The sequence below is a fragment of the Phoca vitulina genome, unplaced genomic scaffold (assembly GCF_004348235.1).
Source record: "Phoca vitulina isolate PV1807 unplaced genomic scaffold, GSC_HSeal_1.0 scaffold106, whole genome shotgun sequence".
Taxonomy (NCBI): Eukaryota; Metazoa; Chordata; class Mammalia; order Carnivora; family Phocidae; genus Phoca; species Phoca vitulina.
The window spans coordinates 862,780-876,014 of NW_022589809.1; the positions used below are offsets into that span (position 1 = coordinate 862,780).

At 37.8% G+C, this 13,235-nt stretch overlaps 1 protein-coding gene across 1 annotated transcript; it reads left to right on the forward strand.

The window, feature by feature from the left end:
- The first annotated feature begins 253 nt into the window (after positions 1–253).
- LOC116627927 (olfactory receptor 2H2-like) lies at positions 254–12,911 on the forward strand. Its single transcript, XM_032397903.1, is given in 4 exon segments — positions 254–267; positions 11,813–12,154; positions 12,156–12,643; positions 12,646–12,911. Coding segments are annotated over 4 exon segments (1,110 nt in total).
- The last annotated feature ends 324 nt before the right edge of the window (positions 12,912–13,235 follow it).

Genomic DNA, 13,235 nt, shown 5'->3' on the forward strand with positions numbered 1-13,235 from the left:
TGCCCACAAGGGTCCCCATCCCTGATCGCTCAGAGCAGGTACAGATAAGCACCGAGATGACAGAGAGCCCACCACAGAAGACACTCAGATGAAAGACTAATTTTCATCTGGGAAGAGGTCCCAGTGGCCTTATCAGCGGGCGGAGTCTTTCTGGGATAGGCAGGAAATTTCCAGGGCCATTATCTCTCCCTGATTCTGTGCACCGAGATGCTAATAAAAGCAGGTCTCTAATCCCAGCCCCCCTTCAACAACTATGGTGTTCTGGAGGTAAGTCATTTACTCCGCTGCTCACGCAGTGACCAAACCTAGGCTGAAATACTATACCCTAAAATCCTCTGAGCAAGAAGTGGGAACCTAAGTGATGTCTTTGGGAACAGTGATGATTTGATAGGCTGAGGGGGAAAGGGGAAAGGAACACATTCCAGGCACATACTCAAAAGGGATTGAGATTAGTGTATGTGTTTTCCCTGCTCAACGGTTCTCTGCATTTTCAGAAACTTCAGAAATCGATATCCTCAGCTAAGGGCAGAGCAATCTGCCCTTTGAGTGTCCATTGCCAGGCACTTGCCACAACATGTAGACATGTAGCTTATCCATCTGTAAGAGGACATAGCCAACTGCCACATAAGAATGAAAATGGGATTGGGCATGAAATTACATGAGTAAAAGTAAAAAAGTAAGATGTATTTATTTTGTCATTAAGATTTAATATCAATTTGATTAATACTAGAACTTAATATATTAATAATTTAAATAGTAATAAAAACTACAGCAGGTATGCATTGACAGTACAAACTGAAAATTGTTGGCAATTCACGTATTTAGATGCAGATGGGGAGAGAAATGTAAGTATATTACATCGTTAAGTAGCAGCCAAGAGAATATTTCCCTAAATTCCAAGTAGCTGTTGTAAAACTAATTTCTGTAAGTCCTTACAGGTAGCAGATGCCATGATATCCTCATCATCAGGGTTGCTGGAGGACATCCAGGGGGAAGGTGGGAGCCCTTGCATGCACGAGTGGACAGGATCAGTGAGGTCAGCAAATGGCATGGCAGGAGAATTGTCAGAAGATCACTGTGCAGGATGCAATGGGGGACCAAATTCTATCATGAGGTCCATAATATGCACCACAGAAATACTTCCTAGTCCCCCAACATGTGCACAAATTCTAGGTGAGAGAGTGCTCTTTCCTCAGTGGATACTCCTTTTGTTGTGACTCTGCTCTGTTTTAGATTTGCCTGGCCTGCCCAAAGGTATGCCCAGATTCTCTACTGCTTATCACCAACTATAACTACAACTGGGGTTTTACATGAATTAAGGCTGGACAGGTAGAAAGATGGGGCAGGAAAGGCACGTGTAGGGACCATTTTCCTGAGGAGGAACCACAAAGCCATTGCCTTGGGGTATTGGCAGAGTTCAGGTCCAGAGCACAGCCTGTTGGACCGCCCAGTGCTGGTTGCATAGGAAAGACTTGCAACGAACAGACTAAGGTGTTCTTAGCCCTACTTTAACGCAGCTTGCACAAGCAAGACCATCAGGAAAGACACTGCAGTCGTAATAACACCTCGTATCAGCAGAGACCCTCACATACTGAAGTGGTGTAGTCAGCTGTACCGTATAAACAGTTTGAAAATGTCCCTGGGACCATTTTGATATTCAGTCACATAAGAAGTTGAGACTTGCAGACATGTATATTAGGAAAAAACATGGCCAACTCCATGGAGTGAGGGCCAAATGGGACAAGCATATCTAGTAAATTAATATGCTCCAAGACCCCCTGGTCTAGGTTCTTCCAGACATGGGAGGAGAGCACCTGTGTGGCTGTTTGCTGCCAACCTCTGTCACAACTTTAAATAGGAGAGCACAGAACATGCACTCTCATAAAATACATCATTAGTTCTCAAAACCATGGTGGTTTCATCAATGATCAATGGAAATATCACTGAGTGACATATTAGATGTCAAATTCTGCTCATTAGGAAAAAGGTAGGCATGACTCAGGATGAGGACAAAAGTGGATTTGTTTGGAGTTTTTTTTTTTTTTTTCCAGATAGAAAACACAAATTTCAACCTAAAATAACATAAGCAGAAACAAAAGGGTAGCCTTGATTCTAAAGAAAAGGGTAGAAGAATCAAATGATGCTATTTCCAAAAGGATGACAAAGGTAGGCAGGTTGTTGTCCAGCTTATTAAGATATAATTGATACACATCACTGTATAAGTTACTGCATCATGGTTTGACTCACATATAGTATGAAATGATCACACCCATTTCTCATATAGATACAATAACAAAAAGCAAAAAAAAAAGAGAGAGAGAGAGAGAGAAAATTCTCTCCTTGTGATGAGAACTCTTAGGATCTACTCTCAGCAAATTTCCTATACAGCTTACAGCAGCATTAAACATCATTTATACACACATTCCCAGTGCTAATTTACTTTATAACTGGAAGCTGGTAACTGTTGACCACCTTCCTGCAATTGCCCTTACTTCCAACCACAAATCTGGGGTAACCACAAATCTCATCTCTTTCTCTAGGAGTTCATGGTTTTCTGTTTTTGTTTTTGTTTTTGTTTTTACATTTCACATATAAGTGAGATCAACAGTACTTGTCTTTCTCTGTCTAATTTCACTTAAAAGATCCTCAAGGTCCATCAATATTGTTATAATTGACAAGATTTCCTCTTTTTATGGCTGAATAATGTTCCATCATGTATATATATATCATAAATTTTATTTTTTAATTTTTTACTTGAGTACTGTTGACACACAATGTTACATTAGTTTCAGGTGTACAACTTGGTGATTTGACAAGCTTATATGTTATGTGTAGCTACCATCTGTCACCGTATGACACTATTACAATTCCACTGACTATATTCCCTTTGGCTGTATCTTTCATCCCCATGACTTATTCGTTCTGTAACTGGAAGCCTGTACCACCCACTCTGCTTCACCCATTTTGAACACCCCCACCCGAGAAGATACTTGCAAATGACATATCAGATAAAGGGCTAGTATCCAAAATCTATAAAGAACTTCTTAATCTCAACACCCAAAGAACAAATGATCCAATCAAGAAATGGGCAGAAGACATGAACAGACACTTTTCCAAAGAAGACATCCAAATGGCCAACAGACACATGAAAAAGTGCTCAACATCGCTTGGCATCAGGGAAATCCAAATCAAAACCTCAATGAGATACCACCTCACACCAGTCAGAATGGCTAAAATTAACAAGTCAGGAAATGACAGATGTTGGCGGGGGTGCGGAGAAAGGGGAACCCTCCTACACTGTTGGCGGGAATGCAAGCTGGTGCAGCCACTCTGGAAAACAGTATGGAGGTTCCTCAAAAAGTTGAAAATAGAGCTACCATATGATCTAGCAATTGCACTACTGGGTATTTACCCCAAAGATACAAAAGTAGGGATCCGAAAGGGTACGTGCACCCCGATGTTTATAGCAGCAATGTCCACAATAGCCAAACTGTGGAAAGAGCCAAGATGTCCATTGACAGATGAATGGATAAAGAAGAGGTGGTATATATATACAATGGAATATTATGCAGCCATCAAAAGGAATGAAATCTTGCCATTTGCAACAATGTGGATGGAACTGGAGGGTGTTATGCTGAGCGAAATAAGTCAATCAGAGAAAGACATGTATCATATGACCTCACTGATATGAGGAATCCTTAATCTCAGGAAACAAACTGAGGGTTGCTGGAGCGGTGGGGGGTGGGAGGGATGGGGTGGCTGGGTGATAGACATTGGGGAGGGTATGTGTTATGGTGAGCACTGTGAATTGTGCAAGACTGTTGAATCACAGATCTGTACCTCTGAAACAAATAATACATTATATGTTAAAAAAAAAGAAGAAGAAGAAGAAGATAGCAGGAGGGGAAGAATGAAGGGGGGAAAATCGGAGGGGGAGACGAACCATGAGAGACTATGGACTCTGAAAAACAAACTGAGGGTTCTAGAGGGGAGGGGGGTTGAGGGATGGGTTAGCCTGGTGATGGGTATTAAGGAGGGCACGTTCTGCATGGAGCACTGGGTGTTATACCCAAACAATGAATCATGGAACACTACATCAAAAACTAATGATGTAATGTATGGTGATTAACAGAACATAATAAAAAAAAAAAAAAATGAACACCCCCACCCTCCATGCCTCTGGCAGCCATCAGTGTGTTCTCTGTATTTGTAGGTCTGATTCTGCTATTGCTTGTTTGTTTATTTGGTTTTTCTTAATTTCCACATGTGAGTAAAATCATATATTTGTCTTTCTCAGTTTGACTTATTTCACTTAGCATAATACCCTTTAAGTCCATCCATGTTGTTGCAAATTGCACAGTCTTTTTTAATGTCTGTGTAATATTCCATTACACACACACATGCACACACATATACACACACATACCACATCTTCTTTACCCATTCGTCTATCAATGGATAGAGATTGCTTCCTTATCTTGGCTATTATAAATAATGCTGCAATAAATATAGGGATGCATGTATCTTTTCAAAGTAGTGTTTTTGATTTTTTTGGATAAATACTCAGTAGTGGGATTATTGGATCATATGGTATTTCTATTTTTAACTTTTTGAGGAAACTCCTTCCTGTTTTCCACAGTGGCTGTACCAATTTACATTTCCACCAACAGTGTATGAGATTTCCTTTTTTCTCCACATCCTTGCCAACACTTGTTATTTCTTGTGTTGTTGATTTTAGCCATTCTGACAGGTGTAAAATGATCTCTCATTGTGGTTTGGATCTGTATTTCCCTGATGATGTGTGATTTTGAGCATCTTCTCATGTGTCTGTTGGCCATTTATATGTCTTTTTTGGGAAAATGTCCATTCACTTTTTCTGCCCCTTTTTTAATTGTATTGAATTGTTTGCTTGTTTTGATGCTGAGTGGTATAATTCCTTAAATATTTTGGATATTAATCCTTTATTGAATATATCACTTGCAAATATTCCCATTTAGTAGGTTGCCTTTTAGTTTCATTGTTTACTTCACTGTGCAGGAACTTTTTATTTTGAGGAAGTCCCAAGAGTTTATTTGTGCTTTTGTTTCCCTTGCCTCAGGAGACATATCTAGAAAAATGTTGCTATGGCCAATGTCAGAGAAATTATTGCCTGTGTCTCATCTAGGATTTTTATGGTTTCAGGTGTTACTTTTAGGTCTTTAATCCACCTTAGTTTATTTTTGTGTATGGTATAAGAAATGGTCCAGTTTCATTGCTTTGCATGTAGCTATCTCATTCACCATTTGTTGAAGAGACTGACTTTGTATATTCTTGCCTTCTTTGTCATAGATTAATTGATTATAAAAGTTTGGGTCTATTTCTGGGCTTTCTATTCTGTTCCATTGATCTTTGAATCTATTTTGTGCCAGTATAACACTGTTTTTATTACCACAGCCTTATATTATATCTTGAAATCTGGAATTGTGATATCTCCAGCTTTATTTTTTCCTTCTCAAGATTGCTTTGGCTATACAGGGTGTTTTGTGGTTCCATACAAATTTTAGGATTATTTGTTCTAGTTTTTCGGAAAATGCTGTTGGTCTTTTGATAGGGAGTGCATTAAATGTATAGATTGCTTTGAGTATTGTGGGCATTTTAACAATATTAGTTCTTCTAAATCATGAGCACGGAATATCTTTCTATTTGTGCCATCTTCAATTCCTTTCATCAATTTTTTATAGTTTGAGAGTACAGTCTTTCACCTCCTTGGTTAAGTTTATTCCTAGGTATTTTATTATTTTTGGTGCAACCATAAATGGAAAATGTTTTCTTAATTTCTGTTTCTGTGACTTCATTATTAGTGTATAGAAATGCAACCTGTTTCTCTATGTTAATTTTATATCCTACAACTTTACTGAATTCATTTATTACTCCTAGTAGTTTTTGGTGGAGTATTTAGGATTTCCTATGTATAGTATTATGTCATCTGCAAATAATGATTGTTTAACTCCTTCTTTACCAATATGGATGCCTCTTATGTCTTTATCTTTTCTGATTTCTGTGGCCAGGATTTCCAATACTATGTTGAATAAAGGTGGTGAGAATGGGCATCCTTGTTTTGTTCCTGACCTTAGGGGAAAAGCTGTTAGTTTTTCACCACTATGATGGTAGCTATAGGTTTTTCACATATGGCAATAATTATATTGAGCTATGTTCCCTCTAAACCCACTTTGTTGAGAGTTTTCATTGGGAATGGATGTTGGATTTTGTAAATACTTTCTCTTCATCTATTGAGTGATCATATGATTTTTATCCTTTGTTTTGTTGATGTGATGTATGGCATGGATTCATTTGTGATTATTGAACCATTCTTGCATCCCTGAAATAAATCCCACTTGATCATGGTGAATGATCCTTCTAATGTATTGTTTGACTTGGTTTGCTAATATTTTGTTGAGGATTTTTACATCTATGCTTATCAAGGATATTGGTCTGTAGTTTTCTTTGTGGAGTCTGTCTGATTTTGATATGAGGGTTATGCTGGCCTCATGGAATGAATTTGGAAGCTTTTCTTCATCTTCTACATTTTTGGAATAATTTGAGAATAGGTATTAACTCTTCTTCAAATTTTTTGTAAAATTCACCTGTGAAGCCATCTGGTTCTGGACTTTTATTTTTTTAGTAGTTTTTTGATCACCAATTCACTTTTGTTACTAGTCATTGATCTGTTCAGATTTTCTATTTCTTCCTGATTCAGTTTTGGAAGATTGCATGTTTTTAGGATTTATTCACTTTTTCTAGGTTGTCCAATTTGTTGGCATATAGTTTTTCATGGTATTATTTTATAATTCTTTGTATTTCTGTGGTGTCAGTTGTAATTTCCCCTCCTTCATTTCTGCTTTTGTTTATTTAAGTCCTTTCTCTTTCTTTCTTTTCTTTCTTTCATTCTTTCTTTCTTTCCTTCTTTCTTTCTTTCTTTCTTTCTTCCTTTCTTTCTTTCTTCCTTCTTTGATGAGTCTGGCTAAAGGTTTGTCAATTTTATTGATCTTTTCAAAGAACCAGCTTTTGGTTTCATTGATTTTTTTCTTTTTTTTTTTCTTTTTTTTTTTTGTCCCTATGTCATTTATTTCCGGTCTAATCTTTATTATTTCCCTCCTTCTACTCACCTTGGGCTTTACTTGTTCTTCTTTTTCCAGTTCCTTTAGTTATGAGGTTTGAGATTGTTTATTTGAGCTTTTTCTTGTTTCTTGAGATAGGCCTACACCACTATATATTTCCTTCATAGAACTGCTTTCCCTGTGTTCTGAAGAGTTTGGGCCATTGTGTTTTTATTTTCATTTGTCTCTATGTATTTTTTAAATTTCTTCTTTGATTGGTGTGTTGACACATTGGTTGTTTAGTAACTTGTTGTTTAGCCTCCACATCTTTTTGCTTTTCTCCAGTTTTTTTTTCCTTGTGATTTATTTCTAGTTTCATACTGTTGTGGTTGGAAAAGATGCATGGTATGATTTCAGTATTTTTTTAATTTATTGAGGCTTGTTTTATGGCCTAATATGTGATGTATTCTGGAGCATGTTCTATGTGTACTTGAAAAGGATGTGTGTTTTGTTTTGTTTGATGGAATGGTTTCTATGTATCTGTTATGTCCATCTGATCTAATATATTATTCAAAGATATTATTTCCTTATTGATTTTCTGCATTGATGATCTATCTATTGATGAAAGGGGTATGTTAAAGTCCCTACTATTATTGTATTACCATCAATTTCTCTCTTTATTTCCATTAATATTTGCTTTATGTATTTAGGTGCTCCTTTGTTGGGTGCATAGATATTTACAATTGTTATACCCTCTTGTTGGATTGATCCCTTTATCATTATGTAATGCCTTTCTTTGTCTATTGTCACAGTCTTTGTTTTAAAGTCTATTTTGCCTGATATAAGCATTACTACCCCATTTGTTCTTGTTGCTGTTGTCTTGCTTCCATTTGCATGGTAAATATCTTTCCATCTATTGACTTTTAGTCTATATGTATCTTTAGGTCTAAGATGAGTCTCTTGCAGGCAGCATACAGATTTTTTTTTTTTTAATTCATTCTACCACCCTATGTCTTTTGATTGGAGCATTTAGGTCATTTATATCTAAAGTAATTATTGATAGGTATGTATGTATTGCCATTTTGTTCATTGATTTCTCATTGTTTTGTAGTTTTTCTCTGTTCCTTTCTTCTCCTGCTCTTTTTCACTATAACTGATGAGTTTCTGAAGTGTTATATTTGGCTCTTTCCCTTCATTTTTATCTATTTAGCATGAGTTTTGGCTTTGTGGTTACCATGAGGTTCATATATAACATCTTAAGTATATAGCAGTCTATATTAAGTTGATGATCATTTAAGTTCAAACACATTTTTAAAAAATTCTTTCTTTTTTTCACTCCCTCCATATTTTATGTATATGCGTCATATTTCACATCTTTTTAGTTACAATTTTCTTATATCTAATTATGGCCTATATAACAAATTCTTTACCCAGTCATCTGTCAATGGACACTTAGGTTGTTTCTGTGTCTTGGCTATTGTATATAGTGCTGGTATGAACATGTGGGTGCAAGTATCTTCTAGTTATTGTTTCATTTGCTTTGGACAGATTCCCAGGAGTGGAATTACTGCATCATATAGTAGGGATATTTTTAATTTTTTCAAGATCCTATACAGTTTTCCATAGTGGCTATACCAATTTACAATCTCACCAACAGTAAACAAGGATCCCTTTTCTTCACATCCACACTAGTATTTATTATCCCTTGTCTTTTTCATAATGATTATTTCAACAATCATGGGGTAATATTTTATTGTGGTTTTGATTTGTGTTTCTCTAACAACTAGTGAGGTTGAACATCTTTTCATGTACCTGTTGGCCTTTTGTATATCTTTGTTGGAAAAAATTCTGTTCAGGTCCTTTGCTCATCTTTTAGTTAAGTGTGTGTGTGTATTGTGTTGTGTTGTATGAGTTCTTTATATATTCTGGATATTTATCCCTTATCAGATACAAGATTTGCAAATATTTTCTCCTATTCCATAAGTTGCCTTTTCATTCTGTTGATTATTTCTTTTGCTGTGCAGAAGCTTTTTAGTTTGATGTCTGTTCGCTTGTTTATTTTTTATTATGTTGCTTGTGCTTTATGTGTCATATTCAAAAAACATTGCCAACCTATTCAAAAAAATACTCTTGACAAATTAGGTATAGAAGGAATGTGGCTTGAAGTAATAAAGGCTATCTATGACAAGCCCACAGCTAATACTGTACTCAATTTTGAAAGGTTGAGTTGAGAGCTTTTCCTCTAAGATCAACAAGAAAAAAAGAGTGTACTCTCTCACTGCATTTATTCAACATAGTACTGAAAATTCTAGCCAGATTGATCAGGCAATGTCATCAAAAAAGTAAAATACTTAAGAAAACACTTAACAAAGGAGGTGAAAGATCTCCACTCTAAAAATTATAACACATTGGTGAAAGAAATAGTGTAGGACACAAATAAATAGAAAGGTATCTTGTGACTGGGTGATGGACACTGGGGAGGGTATGTGTTCTGGTAAGCGCTGTGAATTGTGCAAGACTGTTGAATCTCAGATCTGTACCTCTGAAACAAATAATGCAATATATGTTAAGAAAGAAAAAAAGAAGAAGAAGAATGTAGCAGGAGGGGAAGAATGAAGGGGGGGAAATCGGAGGGGGAGAAGAACCATGAGAGACAATGGACTCTGAAAAACAAACTGAGGGTTCTAGAGGGGAGGGGGTTGGGAGGATGGGTTAGCCTGGTGATGGGTATTGAGGAGGGCACGTTCTGCATGGAGCACTGGGTGTTATGCACAAACAATGAATCATGGAACACTATATCTAAAACTAATGATGTAATGTATGGGGATTAACATAACAATAAAAAAAATTTAAAAAAAATTTTAAAAAAGTATATAAAAAAAAAAAAGAAAGGTATCTTGTGTTTGTGAATTGGAAGGACTAATATTCTTGTAATGTCAATACTACCAAAAAGCCATGTATAGATTCAATGCAATCCTGTAAGAATTCAATGGCATTTTTACAGAAGTAGAAAAATCAATTTTAGAATTTATTTGGAACCACGAATGACCCTGAATTGCCAAAGCAATTATGAAGAAGAATAAAACAAGAGACATTACACTTCCTAATTTGAAGCTATACTATAAAGTCATGGTAATCAAAACAGTGTGGTACTAACATAAAAACAGGTAACTACATCAAAAGAATGGAATAGAGAACCCAGAAATAAAACCATGCATATATAGTCAACTAATATTTGATGAGCGAGCCCCAGAACTAACACACAAAAAAACAGTTTCTTCAAGAAATCATGCTGTCAAGATTGGATATTCACATGTAATAGAATAAAATTAGACTCTTGTCTTATATCACGGACAAAAGTTAACTCAAAATAGTTTAAAAACTTCAGTGTAAGATCTGAAACCATAAAAATCCTAAAAGGAAAAAATGGAAAAAAAAAATCCTTGACATAGGTTGAAATAATCAGGCAAGAAAAAGAAACAAAAGCCATCAGAATTGGAAAGGAAGAAGTAAAATGTTCTTATTTGCAGATGACATGATTTTATGTAAAGAAAATCATAAAAACTCCACCAAAAAACTAACAAATTCAGTAACGTTTCAGGGCACAAAGTTAACAAACAGAAATCAGTAATATTTCTATACACTAATGATGAATTATCTGGAAAAAGAATGATTCTATTTACAATATTGAATTTTGTCAAATATTTATTCCACTTGTAGTGAAATAATTGTATAATTTTGTCTTTCATTGTATTAATGTGATGGATCACATTGATTGATTTGCATATATTAAACCACCCTTGTATCCCAGGGATAAGTTCTGCTGATTGTGGGACATGATCCTTTTAATGTGCTACCGAATTCAGCGTGCTAACATTTTACTGAGAATATTTGCATCTATATTCATGAGGGTGTTGGTCTGTTGTTCTCTTTTCTGGTGGTGTCTTTATCTGGAGTTTGTATTAAGGTAATGCTGCCCTTGTTAAATGAATTTGGGAGTTTTCTTTCCTCTGATTTTTTTTTGGAAAAGTTTGAGAAGGTTTGGTGTTATTTCTTTTACAAATGTTTGGTAAAATTCACCAGTGAAGACATCTAGTCCTAGGTTTTTCTTTTTTGGGAGATTTTTTTATTACTGATTCACTCTCTATAATAGTAATTGATCTATTCAGATTTTCTATGTCTTCCTTTTTTTTTTTTTTTTTTTTTTTAAAGATTTTTATTTATTTATTTGACAGAGAGAGACATAGCGAGAGAGGGAACACAAGCAGGGGGGAGTGGGAGAGGGAGAAGCAGGCTTCCCGCGGAGCAGGGAGCCCGACATGGGACTCGATCCCAGGACCCTGGGATCATGACCTGAGCCGAAGGCAGTCGCTTAACCAACTGAGCCACCCAGGCGCCCTCTATGTCTTCCTGATTCAGTTTTGGTAGTTTGTATGTTTCTAAAGTTTTTCTCCATTTTATCTAGTTATCCAGTTTGTTGGCATAAGTTGTCATAGTGGGAAGGGTTAGTTTTAAATAATAATACACCACAGTGTCATGTTCTAGGAGTTTGCCAAAACCATCCAAGTTTGAAGAAATTAACAGATGAAAATGTCCAAAAAGGGACTGAGATAAAAGAAAAGCCAGTAAAAGTTTAGAGAAACTATTAACAAAGAAAGGGCAATTTTCTAAAATCAAAAATCACTTTTCTCTACCTCTTGGAGGTGATATTCTAATTGATGTGTTGCTCCTTGCAGTTCCAGGTGGGCGCTGGATAGATATGCCAATGGCACCGTCCCAGATGGCTTCATCCTCTTGGGCCTCTCGGATAACCCCAGGCTAGAAATGACCCTATCTGTGACTGCGTCTGTCTTTTACACAGTCACCCTCGTGGGCAACACCACCATCATACTCCTGTCTCACCTAGACGCCCACCTGCACACCCCCATGTACTACTTCCTCGCCCACCTCTCCATCCTGGACCTCTGCTTTACCACCAGCTGGATCTCCCAGATGCTGGTCAATTTCTGGGGCTCGGACAAGACCATCAGCTACCTGGGATGTGCAGTCCAGCTCTACCTCTTCCTGGGACTGGGAGCTGCAGTGTGTGCTGCTGCTGGTCATGGCCTTCGATCGCTGCGTGGCAGTGTGCTCACCCCTGCACCATGCGGTAATCATGCACCCGCCCCTGTGTCACAAGCTGGCGTTCCTGGTCTGGGCAAGTGGGATTTTCGGCACCTTGCTGCAGTCTCCCACCACCATGAAACTCCCCTTTTGCCGTCACCACCGGGTTGACGACTTTGTCTGTGAGGTCCCTGCGCTGATCCGCCTGGCCTGCGGAGACACACATATCAACGAGCTCCAGATCTCAGTGATGGGTGCCGTCTTCCTGCTGGGGCCGCTCCTGCTCATCCTTGTCTCCTACTGCCACATAGCCCAGGCGGTGCTGGCCATCCCATCCCGGGAAGGCAGGAGCAAGGCCTTCCGCACCTGCTCTTCCCACCTGGTGGTCGTCTTTCTCTTCTACTGCAGTGTCACTGCCGTTTACATCCGACCCCGGAGTCACTTCTCCCGGAAGGGAGGCAAGTTCTAACTCTTTTCTACACTGTGGTGACCCCCACTCTCAACCCCCTCATCTACACTTTGAGGAACAAGGACATAAAGGGGGCTTTCAAGAGGCTCTTATGGAAAGACAGAATGGCCAGTGAAGAGGGAAGGAGAGGCTCAGACTCGTGGGGAGATCAGCTTTTGTCCAGTTCATTTGCTCAGACGTGTGGTATCTCACGCATGAGGACTCAACTATCACCTCTAGTGGAGGGGACCTTAGCCCGCTTTGCACAGACAGTGGACCAATGAAAGGTAAATTTGATGCACCTGAAACTGTTATCCTTAAACAAAAATGTAGGAGTAACATTGTTCTTGTCAGGCTACCATCAGGAAGTAGACACCACTTCCATTATAAAAACAAAAAGAGGGCATTTATTACAAGGAATTATTAACTAGATATTGGAGGAAGGAAAAGGCAAAAAGAAGCACCCCCTAGCACTAGGGGGACACAAAGAAAGAACAGGAATTTTTAAAACTGGTGGCCCAGAGAAGAGGCCCCGGGGAGCATACGTTTCTGGACCTCCTACTTCTGAGTCAGAAGCATTGCTGGCTGGGCTGATGTCATTGAAAAAA